The sequence below is a fragment of the Theropithecus gelada genome, chromosome 2 (assembly GCF_003255815.1).
Source record: "Theropithecus gelada isolate Dixy chromosome 2, Tgel_1.0, whole genome shotgun sequence".
Lineage (NCBI taxonomy): Eukaryota > Metazoa > Chordata > Mammalia > Primates > Cercopithecidae > Theropithecus > Theropithecus gelada.
In genome coordinates this window covers 161,510,035-161,529,862 of record NC_037669.1, presented here as the reverse complement: position 1 = coordinate 161,529,862, position 19,828 = coordinate 161,510,035, and the positions used below count along the sequence as shown (strand labels likewise).

General features: G+C 37.8%; 1 protein-coding gene across 1 annotated transcript in view; it reads left to right on the top strand.

Annotated features, from left to right (window-relative positions):
- The window catches only part of COL6A5 (collagen type VI alpha 5 chain), a 94,651-nt gene that overhangs the window by 59,029 nt on the left and 15,794 nt on the right, over positions 1-19,828 (top strand). The window contains exons 33-36 of the mRNA XM_025376711.1: positions 7,173-7,266; positions 7,817-8,476; positions 11,148-11,235; positions 13,761-13,972. Of these exons, the coding sequence (XP_025232496.1) occupies positions 7,173-7,266; positions 7,817-8,476; positions 11,148-11,235; positions 13,761-13,972 (1,054 nt within the window). The remainder of the gene's footprint in view (positions 1-7,172; positions 7,267-7,816; positions 8,477-11,147; positions 11,236-13,760; positions 13,973-19,828) is intronic.

The following is a 19,828-nucleotide window of genomic DNA, read 5'->3' as shown; positions in this document are numbered from 1 at the left end:
AGTGGTATTGTGCTAGGGCAGGATGGGAGTGGTAGAGAGTCAAGGAATATATGTGGCCTCTTGAAAACTCCTTTACAGTTTTCACAGCTAAATTGTTTTCAGTGTCTGTGAAATTCAATCCTGAATAATAACAACAGTCAATGATAACAGCAACCACATTTGCTCAGTTCCTGCTGTACGCCAGGCACTGTCCCTAGAGCTTTCCGTACGTATTCACACATTCTCACAGCCCTCAGAGGTCAATGCAGCTGTCATCTCCATGTTAAAAATGAGGAAACCGGGGCCGGGAGCGGTGGCTCATGCCTGTAATCCCAGAACTTTGGGAGGCCAAGGTGGGAAATCATGAGGTCAGGAGATCGAGACCATCCTGGCCAACATGGTGAAACGTCATCTCTACTAAAAATAAAAAAATTAACTGGGCATGGTGGTGCGTGCCTGTAATCCCAGCTACTCAGGAGACTGAGGCAGGAGACTCACTTGAACCAGGGAGTTGGAGGTTGTGGTGAGCCAAGATGGCGCCACTATGCTCCAGCCTGGCAACAGAGAGAGACTCTCAAAAATAAAATAAAATAAAATAAAATAAAAAGGCAACTGAGGCCCAGAGGATTACTAGTGACTTAACTATATACCACTACTAAGTGACTAAATTGAGATTCCAACTTAAGTCTACGTGATATAAAGGGCCATGAACGTGGTGCTCTACCAGCCCTCTACTGCTCTGGTGTTTCTCAGATTTGTTATCTGCTTGCTGTAGCTCACAGAACAGCTGGCCTTAACCAGTGATGGAAGAAGTTCAGGGGATCTTTGGACCCCTATGGTCGTGCAAAACATTTGATGTATATGAACATTTTTCCCAAAAGTGGTCGTGTCACTTTTGGATCCACAGATTCTCAAGGGATCAGTGCTCCCCTTCCCTTCCTCCTAAGAAACTTAAAAACCTCTTCATCTGTTCTACAACTTTTCAATATATTCAGATTATCCATAAAATACATTCTTCTGGAGCTGTGTAAAGCCATCATGTCCTTCAAGAGATTGTAAAGGTCTATTTTTATAAAAAATGTACAATTTCTACCATATAAAGAGAAAGAATCTCTCTATAACATGGAGAGAATCAATCTGTTCCTAACACATCCAAGCATTTTTTGGAAATAGGAGCCACAGAGAGTTACAACAGATTCTGACAAAAAGGATTGCAGGAAGTCAAAGTCCTGTGGTTTTCAGTTTTTCTTTTTGAAATTTTTCTGCCTCCTTAATTTTTCTCTCTGGGGAAAATAAGTGACATTTCAGCTTTGAGAGTTGCATAAAATTCCAGAATACAAGAAATCTGAATAAGACATCAAATTTAATCCTTCAGATAGGACTGTGCCAAAGCCCTCAGAATCCCCAGTGAGAAAGAGCCTCCAGTCACTCTAGCTAACAAATCATTTTAAATTTGCATGATGTCTACAGAGAAGGTGACCCAGGAAGCTATCTGGTTCTTATCACTCTGCTCTTACCAGATAATAACCCCACACAGTCATTCTGACTGCATATCACTCCTTGAGCAGTGCTCCCTTTAGTCATTCTTTATTCTTCCCTGCCTTGCACTCTTCTCCACTCAGGACATCCTCCTCTCTGTTCCCCTCTCTCAACTCCCTCCTTCCAAACCTCTTCATCAAGTCCTCACTGCTTCAACTCTGAAGGCATAGAGCTGCTACCCTTGATGTCTGAGAGTGTCTGTTTCCCCACATACCCATACTGGATTTTACCTATTGAGCTTTTTAAATGTTTGCCAATTGGGTAGGTAAATAAGAGTATCTCGTTGTTTTGATTATATTCCTGTGTGAGGTTAAGCATTTTTTCATATGTTTATTGCCCATTTTTATTTTTCTGTGAAATTCACCTCATATCCCTTGTATCTCTTGTTTTTGGCATTATTATTTCTTTTGGCAAGTCTGCTCTGAAATAGTTTGCCTTACTTTTTTTTTTCTTTATTTCTTCTAAAAAAAAAGAAAAAGAAACAGGATGCATGTGCAGAACATGCAGATTTGTTACATAGGTATACATGTGCCATGGTAGTTTGCTGCACATATTGACCCATCCTCTAGGTTTCCTCACCTCAACCCCTACCCCTCAACAACTCTGGTATGTGTTGTTCCCCTCTCACGGTCCATGTGATCTCAAGGTTCAACTCCCAATTATGAGTGAGAACATGCGGTGTTTGGTTTTCTCTTCCTGTGTTAGTTTGCTGGGGATGATGGCTTCCAGCTTCATCCATGTCCCTGCAAAGGACATTATCTCATTCCTTTTTATGCCTGCATAGTATTCCATGTGTGTATGTACCACATTTTCTTTATCCAGTCTATCATTAAGGGCATTTGGGTTGGTTCCATGTCTTTGCTATTGTAAATAGTGCTGCAATAACATATGTGTGCATGACTCTTTCTTGTTAAATGATTTATATTCCTTTGGATATACACGCAGTAATGGGGTTGCTGGATCAAATGTATTTCTGATTCTAGATCCCTGAGGAATTGCCATGCTGTCTTTCACAATGGTTGAATTAATTTACATTCCTACCAAGAGTGTAAAAGCATTCTTATTTCTCCACAGCCTTGCTGCATCTATTGTTCCCTGACTTTTTAATAATCGCCATTCTGACTGGCATGAAATGGTATCTCATTGTGGTTTTGATTTGCATTTGTCTAATGATCAAGGATGTTCAGCTTCTTTTCATATGTTTCTTAGCCGCATAAATGTCTTCTTTTGAGAAGTGTCTCTTCATATCCTTTCCTCATTTTTTGATGGGGTTTTTTGTTTTTTTCCTGTAAATATATTTAAGTTCCTTGCAAATTCTAGATATTAGACCTTTGTCAGATGGGTAGATTGCAAAAATGTTCTCCCATTCTCTAGGTTGCCTGTTCACTCTAATGATAGTTTCTTTTGCTGTGCAGATGCTCTTTAGTTTAATTAGATTCCATTTGTCAATTTTGGTTCTCATTGCAATTGCTTTTGGTGTTTTAGTTATAAAGTCTTTACCTATGCCTATGTCCTGAATGTTATTGCCTAGGTTTTCTTCTAGGGTTTTTTATGGTTTTGGGTTTTACGTTTAAGTCTTTAATTCATCTTGAGTTAATTTTTGTATAAGGTGTAATGAAGGGGTCCAGTTTCAGTTTTCTGCATATAGCTAGCCAGTTTTCCTGCATCATTTACTGAATAGGAGATCCTTTCCCCATTGCTTGTTTTTGTCAGGTTTGTCGAAGATCAGATTGTTCTAGATGTGTGGTGTCACTTCTGAGGTCTCTGTTCTGCTCCATTGATCTATATGTCTGTTTTGGTACCAGTACCATGCTGTTTTGGTTACTGTATCCTTGTAGTATAGTTTGAAGTCAGGTATCATGATGCTTCCAGCTTTGTTCTTTTTGCTTAGGATTGTCTTGGCTATATGGGGTCTTCTATGATTCCATATGAAATTCAAAATAGTTTTTTTCTAATTCTGTGAAGAATGTCAATGGTAGTTTAATGGGAATAGCATTGAATCTATAAATAACTTTGGGCAGTATGACCATTTTCATAATATTTATTCTTGCTATCCATGAGGATGGAATATTTCCCGTTTGTGTCCTCTCTTAATTCCTTGAGCAGTGGTTTGTAGTTCTCCTTGAAGATGTCCTTCACATCCCTTGTTAACTGTATTCCTAGGTATTATATTCTCTTTGTGGTGATTGTGAATGGGAGTTCACTCATGATTTGGCTCTCTGCTTGCCTATTGTTGGTGTAAAGGGATGCTTGTGATTTTTGCACATCGATTTTGTATCCTGAGATTTTCCCGAAGTTGCTTATCAATTCAATAAGTTTATGGGCTAAGATGATGGGGTTTTCTAAATATACAATGATGTTGTCTGCAAACAGAGACAACTTGACTTCCTCTCTTCCTATTTGAATAACTTTTATTTCTTTCTCTTGCCTGATTGCCCTGGCCAGAACTTCCAATACTATGTTGAATAGGAGTGGTGAGAGAGTTAGCCTTACCTTTTTATCCTGGATCCAGTCTCAAGTGGAATTTAAACTTGCAAAGCCCTACTGATGTTCTAGAAATTTCTAAAAATTTTTAAAAGTATTAGCAGGTTAAATCTCTATAAGTCTGATTTTTCTCTATAGAGTATATCTTTTTAAAAATTACCCATGATCTTTCCTCTTGTGAAGTTGGATAAAATGGACAGAGTTATTAGTTATTCGCATTCCCCTATTTTATTATTTTTATTAGTTTTATATATTATCATTTATTATATTATTTAGTATTAGTATTATTTATTAGTTTTATTGCTGGAAGAGACCCTCTGTCTACTATAGACTGATTTTTTTCCCTCTCTGCCACATTATTCCAATCAGGAGAGAGAAATAAAACAACTTTCTGACCTAGATTTTCAGTTACTGCTTCATTTCTTGGCTCCCATATAGCAATATCCTAGGGGAAAAAAGAAATTGTCTATATTTGCTGCCTCTAGTGCCTCTCCTAGCATTCTTTCTTGAGATAATCCCAGTCACATTTTGATTCCTGCTACTCTCCTGATATTGCTCATGGCAAGGTCAACTGTGATCTTCATGTTTCTATACCCAGTGGTTGATTCTGTTGATTCTGTCTGCAACTCACTGAATTTATTTACAGTATACAACATTGTTGATTCTGCCCTTCTTTGGGAAACGTTTTCTTTTTTGGGCTGACTTTTAGTATACCTCATCTTCCTGGTTTTTCTCTTACCTCATTAGTTGTCCCTTCTCAGTCTAGTTTTCCGATTCAGCTTCATCACCTTGGCCTCAGAATGTCGGTATTGCCCAAAGCACATGCCTTAGCCCTCTTCTCTATCCTTATGCAATCTCTTGACACTCTCATCCAGACTCAGGGTTTTAAATATCCTGAATGATATGTCTTATCTCTCATCCAGACTGTATCCTTGAACTCTAGATTCATACACACAGCAGTCTATTCAATACTTCCACTTGCATGTTAATGGATATTTCAAACTTACCATATCTAAAATGAAGCTTCTAATTTTTTCCCCAAACTTGTACAACGTACAGCCCTCTCCATCACAGCTAATAAAAATCCTATTCTTCTACTTGCAGTTATCTAAGATTCCTCATCTCTTCTTATATCCAACATTCTTAACTTTAATGTGTGTATATATGTATGTTTGTGTGTCCATGTATACAAAAGTGCATATATGTACATATATACACTAAAATGTGCATATGTGCAATAAAGTATATTAGTACTTATTAGTAAATATAGCATTCATTTAAGTACTAGTATTAAGTATTGGTATAAGTACTAATCTTGGTATTATTTGTAAAAAATATATATCCAGAATTTGACCACTTCATAGTGTCTCTGTCTTTGACACCTTGATCCAAACCACCATTATCTTCTGCCTAGACTGTGCAATCACCTTTTCCTTAGTGGCCTTGTATTCGTTCTGGCCCTGCTACAGTCTAAACACAGCAGCTAGAGTAATCTTATGGAAGCCCTAAGCCACCAGGTTATTCTTCTGCCTGAAACTCTGCAATTTATCATTTCTCTCAGAGTTAAAACTAAGTCTTTACAATGGCTTGCAAGGCTCTGAATGATCTACCACTCAGTCCCTCTTAGTAACTCTCTGATCTCACCTTCTCCTTGTCTTGTTCTCTCTCACCCCATCCCAGGCACGCTGTCTTCCCTGCTGATCTTCACACAAGCTAGGCATGCCCCTGCTTCCCCAGAGCTTTCACCTGGCTATTTCCTACACCAGAAATTCTTTTCTCCATCTTCCTTCTCCTTTGAATTTTTGCTTAAACGTCATGTTATCAGTGGGCTCTACTTAAATGTTATCCCAGATTTTCCCATCCCTATTATCCTGTTTGGTTTTTTTTTTCCATGAAAAATATTACTTCCCAACATACTAAATAATTTACTTTTTTATTATGTTGATGATATAGCTCTCCCACTAGAATGTAAGATAGTGGGTTTTTTTTTTGTTTTGTTTTGTTTTGTTTTTTTTTGTGAGACAAAGTCTCGCTCTGTCACCCAGGCTGGAGTGCAGTGGCACGGTCTTGTCTCACTGTAACCTCGGCTTCCTGGTTCAAGCGATTCTTCTGCCTCAGCCTCCTGAGTAGCTGGTATTACAGGCATGTGCCACCACGCCCAGCTAATTTTTGTATGTTTGGTAGGGACGGGGTTTCACTGTGTTGGTCAGGCTGGTCTTGAACTCCTGACCTCATGATCCACCCACCTTGGACTCCCAAGTGCTGGGATTACAGGCGTGAGTCACCGTGCCTGGCCAAGATAGAGGTTTTATCTGTTTCATTTATTTTCATATCCCCAGAACATAAAACTACACCTATAACAGAATTTGTTTGTCTTCTCTCTTATTTCCTTGAGCAGTGGTTTGTAGTTACATACACTTGTAAAAGCATCTGTTTTGCATGGTGCCTCATATAGAGTAAATGCCCAATAAAGAGTTATTGACTCATTGAATGAATGAGTGAGTGCTGTATATTGCCCATTACAGTGAGTATTAAAGTATTTTAAAAAGTAATCAGGAAATAAGAAATCAGACAGTGTACCACCAGGAATTTTGAATAAAATTCTGTCCATTGCTTTTTGAAATATACTTTTAAGTGGAATTTGTGATTGAGAAGGTCCCCTTGACAACTGAGAGATGTGCCTTCTTCTAGATAGAGTGGACTGGAAATAGTTGGGATCACTAGTGGATCCCAAAGGAAGCTTGGGAATGTACAGTTTATGCAGGGCCCAACTTCAGAAGCTGGCATGTGGTGTATAATCAGCTGGTGCATAATCGGAAGTGTGTACAAATTTAGTCCAGAATTGCAGGCTTGGAAATAAGAGATTTTAATACTTGCCCCAGTGAGTGAATCTGGTCAGGTTATCTCATGGCAGTTTTCTCATCATAATCTAGGGATGATGATACTTGTTCTATAGATACTTTTTGTGTTATGTTTAGGATAAGCAGGGGATTTTGTGTGTGTGTGTGTGTGTGTGTGAACATGCACTGAATGGAACAAGGAGCTATAATGCAAGGTAATAGTGATTAGTTGGGTGTATTTTAAACTAATCCTTAAAGTGACTGCACAGTGGTTTCCTAATAGTGACTAACACAATGAGCAAACATGCATTCACTTCTTTTCCAATGCAGTTTGACAACACTGGAACATTTCAGGTGATTCCAGTTCCTCCAAATGGGGAAAATCAAACATTGGAAAGACTTCGGCGCTGTACACTTTGCTATGGTAAGACCAGTGAAGAGAATTGACTGTGCTGAAGAGCTTAAATGCCTTCTAGATGAGTTGTTGAATGTGGCTTTATCCAGAGATTTCTATTTTTAATCATAGGTTCTATTTTCAGTTTTCTAGTTTTTCAATACCATATATCATGGTTTCAATCTCTGGAATGTTTGGAGTTTCCATACAATGTGAAAATTGGTTTAGAAAATTATCCCAACCAATGTAGCATTTCTTGGAGATGATTGGGTAGTTTATATCAGAAGTCTCTAAAATATCAAAAATATTTTCTAAATGAGTTTGGACATAACTTGTACACTGCAGGTATATGTGCTACCTACATCTGCTTTCAACAAAGCCCTTCCCTTATTGTCTGCTAGTGCCTGGAGAAGTACTGGGACATTGAAAATTTCTCATTAATTTAAATTATGTGAGATCAAAGAGGTATTGATCAAATTATAATTCTTTATAATTAGTCACTGAATCACTTGAAGATCTCAAACAAGTGTCCTGTTGGGTCAGTGTTGAACCAATGATGTGTCTCTCTGTGTGTTTTCAGATAAATGTTTTCCAAATGCTTGCATTCAAGAGGCTTTCTTATCTGAAGATTCATACATGGATGTAGCCTTCCTCATAGACAATTCTCAGAATATAGCAAAGGATGAGTTTAAGGCTGTGAAAGCCTTGGTGAGCTCAGTGATTGACAACTTCAACATTGCTTCAGACCCTTTAATCTCAGACTCTGGTGATAGGATTGCCTTATTGAGCTATTCTCCTTGGGAAAGTTCCAGGACAAAGATGGGTACAGTAAAAACAGAGTTTGATTTTACCACTTATAACAACCAACTCCTAATGAAGAATCACATCCAGACTTCCTTCCAACAGCTAAATGGAGAAGCCACAATTGGTGATGCCCTAATGTGGACCACTGAAAATCTCTTTCCAGGAACACCCTATCGAAGAAAACACAAGGTCATCTTTGTGGTCTCAGCTGGAGAAAATTATGAGAGAAAAGAATTTGTAAAAATGATGGCTTTGAGGGCTAAGTGTCAAGGCTACGTCATATTTGTGATTTCTCTGGGCCCTACACGTAAGGATGACATGGAGGAGTTAGCCAGCTACCCACTTGATCAGCACCTGATACAGCTTGGGAGAATACATAAACCAGATCTGAATTATATTCTGAAGTTCTTAAAGCCCTTTTTATACTCAGTCAGGCGTAAGTTATTATTTCATTGTTTTTCTTTGTTTTAATAAGCTAGTGTTTGTTACTATTATAGTATTGATAACCTATTTTTGTGTCTATAGCTAATCTAAACATAATTTATGAATTAGATGGTGAGATGGGGCCAGGAATGGATCATTTGCTGGTTATACCCTGTTTATATCCTGGTCACAAAATGGCGAGGCCTGAGGCCTGTTTTTATCATAGTGTGTCTGTTAGCCAAACTCTCAGCACTAGAAAGTCACAGAGTGACTAGAGGGCTTATGAGTCACATTTGCTCAAGAAGTTCTGGCAGCAGTTAGGTGATTTCCAGAAGAACATTCAAGTAAAAGTTTCACTTGCTATACCTGTTTTATTTCCAACTTTGGTACACCCTGGAGACCTGTGTGAGGATGTGAAGATAGCAGAGTCCTGGGCAAACACATCACCTAATAACCTTGTTAAAAAGCAGGATGTTCTTCCTGAGGATGTCTAGGGTGAAGCCTGAGATTCTACATTTCTAACAGGTACCGCAGTAATGTCAATGCTGCTGGTTCATGGATCACACTTTGAATAGCATGGCTCTAGGCCAGTGCACTACGAAGGGTTACTCATTGGATGAGTGCCAGGTTACAAGTTGATGTGTGAAGAAATAAATACACAGATTGAGAGTAAACATCTAGAAACTTTTAAGGCAATTTGACATTGATTGCTGTGGCATACAGTTGCATGACCAGTGGACTCTGTCTCATTGAACAGGATTTAGACCAAAAGCATCAGTCTGCAAAGAACTAGAAATGAGAATACCTTGTCCTCTACCACAGACGGTTTGGGAAAACACTCTTCTAGAGCAATTGTTCTCAATATGGCACAATTTGCCCCAGGGGACATTTGGAAATGTCTGGAGGCATTATTTGGCGGTCACAACTTGGGGATGCTACTAGTATCAAGTAAATAGAGGTCAGGGATATTGCTAAACATCCCACAATTCACAGGACAGACTCCCCACCACAACAAAGAATAATACATCCCCAAATGTCGATAGCAATAGCACTGAGGTTGAGAAACCCTTCTCCATAAGATCCCACAGAATCAGAGCTGAACCTTTCCTTTCTGGAAATCTGACAGTTTTAGAAGTAAACTTGGCTGGAATCAATTCTACCACTGTACAATCCCAGTTTCCTTGCTATTCAAAGGATTTCCCAACAACACCACAGTGATAATGTCTTGAGCATTCACTTTTCATTGCAAGGAGAGCTCCACCTTTCTCCTGTGATTCATATTCAATTAAAGAATCCAATAGTTGCCCTCTTGGGAACACTGTTATTTCTTTAAATCTAAGATGCCCTCAATTGTATAATGTAAAGGAAAAAAAGTTTCCAATTAAATTTTGATACCAACTTTCCTATTAGAGCATTTTATTTTACAGCAATTGAAAGAATTCTTTTGGATGTATAGTAAATATATCACTCCTGTGCATGCATAAAAAGAAAATCTATGTGGAATAGGCAGGTTAAGGCATTCCTAAAACAACTTCTTATTCAGAATTTGACTCTTGTGAGCTACTTCTTGGCTCAGAGTCATTGGTATCCATTTTTTTCTATGCAGTATTGTTCTTTGTGCCATTAAGATAGATGATAATGCAACATTTTAAAAGACTATAAAACAACTCAAAGCTGGTCATGTTGGACTGTTAAGTGGCTTTGCAATTATGTAGAGGTAGCCGACTTTTGACTTTCACCTGGGAAGTGTTAAACACACCCAGTTCACTGCCTTCCCACAACCACTTGGTTTGTAGGAGTGAAAAGACTCCTCTGCTGGTATTTATGGGAATGTTTTCAAACTGCTGTCCCCAGTTCTACAAGTTTTGGTGCTGGCATGTTTGCTCTTCCCACTTGCATAGGCAATGACCACTGCATCACAATTCCTGCCCACCCAACAGTAAGTGTCAGATGCAATTAATCAGAGATGCATTTTCATTTTAAAGAAGTAGAAAAAAGGAAAAAAATGCTCATCTTAGAATTTGAAAATGTGATTATTATGAAACTACAGACATTATCTGAGATATTTTCATAGAACCTTGGATCATTCAATGGCTGAAGGCCTTCCTTAAAATCTTTTATTTTCCTGAATGGGGCAGGGTAACATACTTCTCAATATTCCAAAATGTATAGAACAACATCAGGAAGGGGATAAATAGGCATGTTATTTAAGTAAGGTAAAATCTTGTCTGTGATTCTTTTCCTCATAGGAATCAGTGTTAATGGGTGCAGAAGCACAGAAATGATATCAGTATCATGTAATGAAACATTACCTTGTCTCTATTTGATCTGTTAGCATAAGTCTGGGTGAAAAACCTTTGATGAACCAGAATAGAGTATCTCTTAGATTATGTTAGCCTGAGCATGTGAAAATCATGTGTCGCTGCATCACAACTAGCCCTTAGATGAACAATTTGAGGAAGTCTGTTTCCATGATTCTGGTAATCCTTTGGCTGCTAAAACACTCTGAAACCAAATTTTGAGTGCTATTGCTAACTGCTATTATCTGTTTTCACCGCAGCCAAACTTTGCTGAAATATGTTAGTGACATTAATTGCTTCAAGAGGATTCCTGTTGGGATTATCTTTACCTAGGAAACATCATTTGCAGTTTAAAATCTAACTATAACTTTGTTCTCTCAATAGGGGGATTCAATCAGTACCCACCACCAATGCTTGAGGATGCCTGTAGTCTCATCAGTTTAGGAGAGAATGATCGAAATGATGGTTTCCAGTGAGTTAGAAAGCTCTTATATTTACAAGCGACTGTTAATTGACTGATGGGAGTATAACTGGTTAATAACACTTTATCAGGTTGAGTATGCTAACAAGGTCACCGAAGTAGACTTTTTATGCATTCCATTTTCCGTAGCTGAAATTACATATCAGGTATGATTTCCAATTTGATGTTTTTATAACATCATAAGCTTTATTACAATTTTGCCTTTAAATTCATGGTTTCTTCAGAAATTCCTGTATTGAAATTTACCCCAGAATAGAACCCACAATTTATCCTCGATCCACCTCAACCTCACTTCTTATTTCTCCCAACCATGAGTTCTGGTCACACTGAACTCTTACCTGCCTTGTGTGAATTATCCCATTTCACACTGCCTGGGACTCTTGCTCCTTTCGGTGAAACCCTAGCCATCTTTCATGACCCAGATTGAAGCTGTCTTGTGTTTGAAACCAATGTTTACTCCCCATCAAAACCCATAGTCTTTTTTTTTTGCACTGCTGAGGCACTTATTACGGTCTACCCAGGGTCTTGTCTTGCTGAAGTCGGAGGCTACATATGATTCATGTTTCATCCCCAAAAGTTAGCATAAAAGACTACAATATAATCGTGTATATAATGTTCCTTGATATTGTATCCTAAATAAAAATATAACTAATTAATCTGAAGGAATCTTTGCTCTGAAACTGAGTGAAAGTGGCCCGTCTTAGTTGCTTTCTTCTTTTCTATGTGCTTCATCAAGCTTAGATCCCTGAGACCCTGTTTAGACCCAGGTTTAGACCCCTGTGTAGGCCCAGGTTTGGACCCACAATCACCCCATCGTCTCAAATTGCAATTAAGTAAAAGAGCTTCTCAGAACAGATAAGGTCTCTTTGATACACCCAGGAGCAAAATGGAAAGGTGAGTTCTCCAGAATTCATGCAAGCACATGTTCCTCCAATGTCATATTTCATTTACTTGGTAATTATGCAGGGAAGCATCTAGCAGCCAATACCTTCTGAAGGACAATGTGGCACTGATCTTATGTGAAGTGGTGTTTCCCAACCTTGAATAAATCATAAAGTCATTTACAAGCAAAACCAATTCTATAGGACAGCAGACAAAATATTATAATGTTATTTATACATTTACAAACACAAATCTAGCTGCAAATATTATACACTTATAGTTCTTATGCAGCTGTTAAACCAAAACAAGTTAATACATCAAATCCAGACAAACTCAGTGAGACAAAAATTTTCAACACTAACTTAATGCAATGAATAATTCTTCTTTGTCAAACTGGAATTTTTAAAAACCAAAAAAATGGTAGATATTGGTAAAATATATAAAATATGGTGCATGCTGCAGAAGAACATCGACATGCAGCTTGCCTACTCTGTTACGTGATGACATGATTCCCCACCACGTATCTTCACCTGCAGTACTGCAAGATTATTCACACAGTGTGCCATCACACGTGATATCATTTGATTTTCTCCTGGTGTGAACGTATTATTTACATATTACATCTGACTTTGCTTCCTCTCCTCATTAACTCTCAACAGTTAAAGTCGTATTACTGGGTGCCAAACAGTATCAAATGCAAATGCAAACACAGACATTGAAATTACATAAAATTGCATAATCAAGAATAAACTTCTATTGAATATATTTTATATCATCAACCAAATAAAAACACAAACTTCTCAAATTATCACAGAGAACTCTTAAACTGCTATGATTATAAATGTAGACACTATTTTAAGAGGCACTGATATGGGTTATGTTTTATATAATCTTACTTTCTCACAGCAGTGCTTGGTAGATTAAGTTTTTTCTGCATTTTCCATGGTGATTGGTATCAATCTGAGATATAATATGATTGTTCCAAATGCTTGTGAGTTTCTTTTCACTTATCTAAAACTCTTTACATGCTGGACATGGTGGCTCACACCTGTAATCTCAGTAGTTTGGGAGGCTGAGGAGGGAGGATCACTTGAGCCCAGGAGTTCGAGACTAGCCTGGGCAACACAGCATGACCCAATCTCTACAAAAATTAAAAATTAGCCCGTCATGGTGGCATGCATCTATGGTCCCAGCTACTCAGGAGGCTGAGGTGGGAAGATTGCTAGAGCCCAGAAGGTTGAGGCTGCAGTGAGCTGTGATTGCACCGCTACACTCCAGCCTGGGTGACCCTGTCTCAAAAGAGTGAGTCCCTGTCTCAAAAGAAAACAAACAATAAAACTCTGCACAAATCAAACTTGGTTATTCCAAAGTAGTACTTAATAGCCTCTAAACAGATGTAAGAAAAGATAGAATAAGTAGAAAATTTTATCAGAGTTTTAAAAAATAGTATGTGTAATGAATCTCAGTGAATTATTTGATTGAAATGGATTTATATTTTCACCACCCAACTGGTTTTTTAAGGAGATAATTAAATAACTATGTTAAATGTTAGGATTTTTTATTTGCCTCCTTCTCTAAAGTTATCTAGACTCACCAAGAGTTTTTTGGGTTTTTTTTTTTTTTTTTTTTCCTAGATTTACTACTGAGCTACAAGAGGATTTTTCAGGAGAGAATGACTTCATTGGCCAAGAATTAAATTTTGGGAGAGAATCATCTTTTATAAAGATAGAGGACAATGGAAGTGACTATTTGGTTTACCTTCAAAGCCAAATGTTTGAGCCACAAAAATTAATGATCAATTATGAAAAAGATAAAAAATCTGCAGAAATTGCAAGTCTCACTTCTGGTAAGAAAATGAAAAGTCATGATGGAAATGTTTAAATAGCCGGGATCCTCATCTTTTAACACTGGTAGAAAATCACATAAATTAAGGCTGGTATCTAAAGCAACTTTTTTTTAAGTTCATTATGGTAGATACAACTTCTATTTTTATTGAAATTGAATGGTGACGGGCACTGCTAGGGAGATCACTGATAGAACCTCTCAGAAATGTCCCTGATATTCTCACCAAGCTTAAGATTTCTCTAGAATCCACAGTTTAGAAGGTTAGTATGATATAGAAGGAAGCAGTATAGTGAACATCAGAGCAAAGGAGGGATTAAAATGACCTTTTTCTTGGCGGGGGAGATGGAGTTTCATTCTTGTTGCTCAGGCTGGAGTGCAATGGCACAATCTTGGCTTACCACAACCTCCGCCTCCCGGGTTCAAGCAATTCTCTTTAAAATGACTTTTAAAAGTTGGCCTGGCCAGTGTTCCAGAATTTGTGATAAGATGAGAAAGTATGTTTTATTTTTGTGGTACCCAGAAATGATACAGCATAAACTCCCTTGATGCCTACTCTATACAGCAAAGCAATAACTTTTGTAAAAATGTAATAATTTCAAACAAATCAGATACAAAGGAATATATCTGTACTTCCATTAAAGAGTGTGACGGGAGGTAGGAATGGTTAATGGGTAGAGAAAAAGGAAAGAAAAAGGAAGAACTACTATTTGATAGCACAACAGGGTAACTATAGTCAATAATTTAAAAAATTTTTTAAATAACCAAAAGAGTGTAACTCAATTGTGTAATACAAAAGCTAAATGATGAGAATGAGGTACCCCATTCTCCATGATGTGATTATTATGCATTGCATGCCTGTATCAAAACATGTACCCCATAAATACACACACCCACTCTATACCCACATAAATTAAAAATACATTTATTTTTAATTCCAAAGAGACTATTCAGCCATTCCACCTATGCATCTGGAATCTTCTAAAATGCTTATTTGGCAGAATGTCAGTATTTTAAGCATTGTTCCAAAAGTATCATATGGTAGTTAGAATAGGTAAGTACAAGAGAAAAAGGGACCAATTTTGTACTATAATATTCATTCTCAGTAGCTTCCCCAGATAAAATTTTTTTCTTGGGTTTAACACTTACATCCCCACAATTATTTCTAAAATATAGATATTTGAACCTTATCTTTAAAACAGCTAAACTTACCTTTGTACAAGCTACAATTAAGGATAAAAAAGACAATCATTAGTTGAAAAATAGGCACCTTAGCTCAAAAAAAAAGTGATGCAGTAAAACTAGATATATGTAGTACCATGGCATTAAGACATTCAAATGTGTATTTTTTTCAGTTAACACTTTTTTTATTTTCTTGTAGACACAGACTAAAGAAGAAAATTAAAGATTTGTACCTTTTAATGGATATTAATTGTGCATGTTCATTTTAATGAATAGCAAATTACAGTAGCCTTCAAGGCACAAGAATTTGTTATGGTTTGGTTTAAAAAGGGGAAAAAAGAGAAGAAGAGGCGTTTTGGCAGAGGGTTAGAGTATCAAATTGTCATTTGTGATAGCTTTGTTAGAGCTAAGCATTCCAGAGTCTAGGAATTTAGAAGCATGAACATTTTCAGGAAAGACAGATATGACTGGATATGAAAGGAAGGAAGGAAAGAAGGGCATCTCTGCAGCCATTGTTTTTTTTTTTTTTTTTTTTTTTTTGAGACGGAGTCTCGCGCTGTGTCACCCAGGCTGGAGTGCAGTGGCGCGATCTCGGCTCACTGCAAGCTCCGCCTCCCAGGTTCACGCCATTCTCCTGCCTCAGCCTCCGAGTAGCTGGGACTACAGGCGCCCGCCACCACGCCCGGCTAGTTTTTTGTATTTTTAGTAGTGACGGGGTTTCACCATGTTAGCCAGGATGGTCTCGATCTCCTGACCTCGTGATCCGCCCGTCTCGGCCTCCCAAAGTGCTGGGATTACAGGCTTGAGCCACCGCGCCCGGCACTGCAGCCATTGTTAATGACTGATGTTCAGTATAAAAGAAAGACTTTTCATTGGTTTTTTTCAGCTCTCTGAGAATCAAGATATGTATAGTTAGTGTAAGGCCCCATTTGGCTGAGGAAATAATTGTTCATAGCTCTAGCAAGAAAAAAAATGTAAATCCTACTGCACCCAGTTTCTCCTGCAGTGAGTTGAAGTATGCTGAGAGTTCTGGGGATGATTACGTCAGGTTGGGATAGCCTGGCAACACTGAGTGTTTCAGACAGAAGGATAATGTGTATTTTTTAATCCTTTAAAATAAATGTGAGTCTAAGATCATAAGTGTTTTCTAGGAACTTTGTGCTATTCTTTTCTTTCTTTCTTTCAATCATCTTTAGCCAGTTGCCAAAAACTGCCGAGATCTTCCTGTATAGTGTGCTGTCCTGTAGAGTGAGTTGTAGTTCAGATATTTTATTCAGTCACTCAGAAATGAGCTTTGATAAGTTCCAGATGTATGGCACAAATAAAAGGTTGGTAAGTTTCACAAGCACCTCCATATGCTGTGTTTGTTACCCATTCATAATCCAATTCTTTTGGCTGATAGCTGATCTGTCTGTCCTTGAACTGAAAGGCTGGGAAAAGTCAGGAATCTTAACCATTTAAGAAATTTGTAGTACCCAGAGTCCTGTGAGCTGGCAATGAGTTGTGCATCGCTCTCTTTCAAAAGAAGCACAATCACTGACTATCTTCTTACCTATGCCTCTTTCTCTGTTTCTCCCCATCTGCTCTGGTTTGAATTGAAATCATCTTCAATTCTATCACCTTTCTTGGCCCTCCTTTTACTTACAGCAGCCCAAGGACAACCCATATCAGAATTACCTGGAAGCTCATTGTAAGCACAGATTCCTAAGCCCTCCTGATAACTACTGTTTCATATTTAGGAGTGTGAACGAGGAGGAGAACGCTACAAACTTTATAACCACTATGGGTAATATTTGTATGCCCTCAAGCTTGAGATCAACTATGTCAGTGGTTCTCAAAGAGTTGTTCCTACACAAGCAGCATCAGCATCACCTGGGAACTCATTAGAAACACAGATTCTCAGCACTTGCCCTGGACTACTGAATCAGACATTCTGGGAGCAGGACTCACAATCTGGGTTTTAACAAGAAGCTCAGGTGATTCTGGTGTTGGCAGAAGTTTATGGGTCACTGCACGTTTGAACATTTTGGTGTGCCAGATTTAATCTGTGCTCTCAATGGAGCTGAAAACAATTGGGTATCTAGAATCACAGAATAGAAATGAGAATTTGTGTTGCTAAAGAGTTCCACGTGAAGTAGATTATAATTTTATCTTATTCAAGAACATCCATCCATCTATCCATCCAACATCTATCTGACAAAACACATTTAAGATCTAAATATGTAGAGATTATCTAGAGATACTAACAGGCTTTTTGAACATAACATCTGCAATATAAAAATCCCTTGCAACATGCAGTCCCTTCTAATTTCTTGCCACAAAATGCACTTTGTTCTTTGACGTTATGTAACTTTAAAATGGGTTGTTTAATTCTAATTAAATTGCAACTATTGACCCACTGGTAAACTAGCACTTTCGTCAAAGATGCTGTATTATGCTTGCAGATGTTTTCTTGTGAAATGTTTTTTAAATGCTGTATTAACCAGTACTTAAGATACAGCTAATCTACTTTCATAATTAAAAAACAGGATAATTTGTAGTGCATTTTAAATACCAACCCAAACTCAGCCCAGGGCCTGCTCCTAGCTTTAAGCAGCCCCAGGCCTTAGGATAACTTCAACTGATGTTCTTTTCAATGAGCTCATTAAGAAATGAGAAGCAACACTTGCTGCTTCAGACTAGGCTGGAGTTTGCTTAAGGGAATTTACACAGGTTTTGTTTTTCTGTTTAATTTTTCTAACTGTACTCTTATTCTGATTTATAAATTGTTTTGTTTTTAGAGCCAATATATATGTATTTTTTGCTTTGAATTACTCCTAGGATAATAGAACTGGAAGGGTATTAGTGATGACCTGGTAAAAACTCACCTGGGAGTAGCTCTACCCTACCCCACACAAGGGGACATATTGCAACGTCTGGAGACATTTTTTGTTGTCATAATTGGAGGACCCCACTGGCATCTAGTGAATAGAGGTCATTGCTAAACATTCTCCAATGCACAGGACAGCCCCTCAGAACAATGAACTATCAAGTCACTCTTAAGGGAAGTGTTTTAGAAGAAACCTCATGCCCCCAAGTTTGTGGAACTGACAGACTCACTAGACAGGCTCTCTACTGCTACACCCTGTCCACTGTTCCCTTATGACATGTCCAAGATTCTACTATGTATTTTTTACAAATGATAAAAGTACTATTATACCATATAAAATTCAAATACCAAGTTTCAAATCAAACAATTTAGCAAATTGAGTTATTTTTAATGCATAATACGTTCTTTTGTTTTTCCACAGGCATATAGGTTTACAGTTTTATTTAATTGCATATCCTGCTTTTCACATGATATTATGTCACAACATTTTCTATATTGCTGTAAGCTTCATACTGATTTTTTAAATGTTCTCAAAATGTTCCTTTTGAGGAATGAATGCATGTATTTGACCATTTACTTTTTTTGAACACTTGGATTGCTTCTAATTTTTGCTGTCATGTATCAAACTTGAATGTATATTTTTACTTGGGCTAAATTTAAATCTGCACTGGAATAAAATGCAGCAGTACTGGCTTCTGAGTCATCCAAGGAACATCAGCTGAATGTTCTGCTTTCCTATCAGTACACTTTTCAAATAAGAAATCAGCAGCAGAATTATAGTAATGTCTGGATTTTAATAACATGTTTTATGAAATAATTAAGAAATCTTAACCATCGTATTGCTCTTTGTAGAATAAACTGAGTCTCCCATTACTTCATTTTAAGCTGTAAACTGAGATGGCTACACTTCCTTTTGCTTGGCAATTTGTCATTAATATTGTCATTATAGTTTTGGTTTTCTTCCATGAAAGTTTCACATGTGAACAAGACGCATGTAAACTGAGGGTTCAGAATAAGCGGACTATCTGAATTCAGACATACACTGACATTGCTTCTGTATGTTTTGTGCAATCATTTGTTGCAACTAATGAATGTTCTAGAGTGTTGGTGGCATTTTATGTTATGTGACCCTTTCTAATGGAATAAAAACTTGAAGTATTAAGTAGGTGATGATGGTGGTGATGGTGATGGAGGCGGTGGTGATGATAGCATTGGTGCTGGTCATGGTAGTAGCAAAGATGATGGTAGTGAAGATGTTTGCTGTTGCTGATGGTTGTGGTTGAGGTGGGTGGTAGGGATGGTGGTGGTGATAATATTGGTGGTGATGGAGATAAAAGTATGAAGGTGGGGTGGTGGTGATGGTGGTAGTGATGATGGTGATAGTGAGGAGGTAATAGTAATGGTAATGATGGCAGTGGTGTGGTGGTGGTGGTACTGGTGATGGAAGGAAGATATGATGGTGGAGTGGTAGTGAGAGTGGTGGTGATGGTGATGGCTGTGGTGGTAGTGGTGATGGCAAGTTAGTTGGATGATGGCAGCCCTCATAGAGGGCTTACTATATGAAAAGACTCTTAGATTTTTGCGTGGATTTTTCCTTAACTATTCAGACATTCTTTCATATAACAAATATGTCTTTGGCTCCTGTTCTGAACTAAGCCCTGAAGTGGACTTTTTGGGGAAATTAGGGAGATTTTTAAAAAGACTCAGACATAAGCTTTGTCTTCAAGAAGCTTGTCATCTGTCGGGTATATTCTGTGTGTGCAAAAAATGACTACTTCAATTCAGAATGTATTGAATTTAATTTTTTAA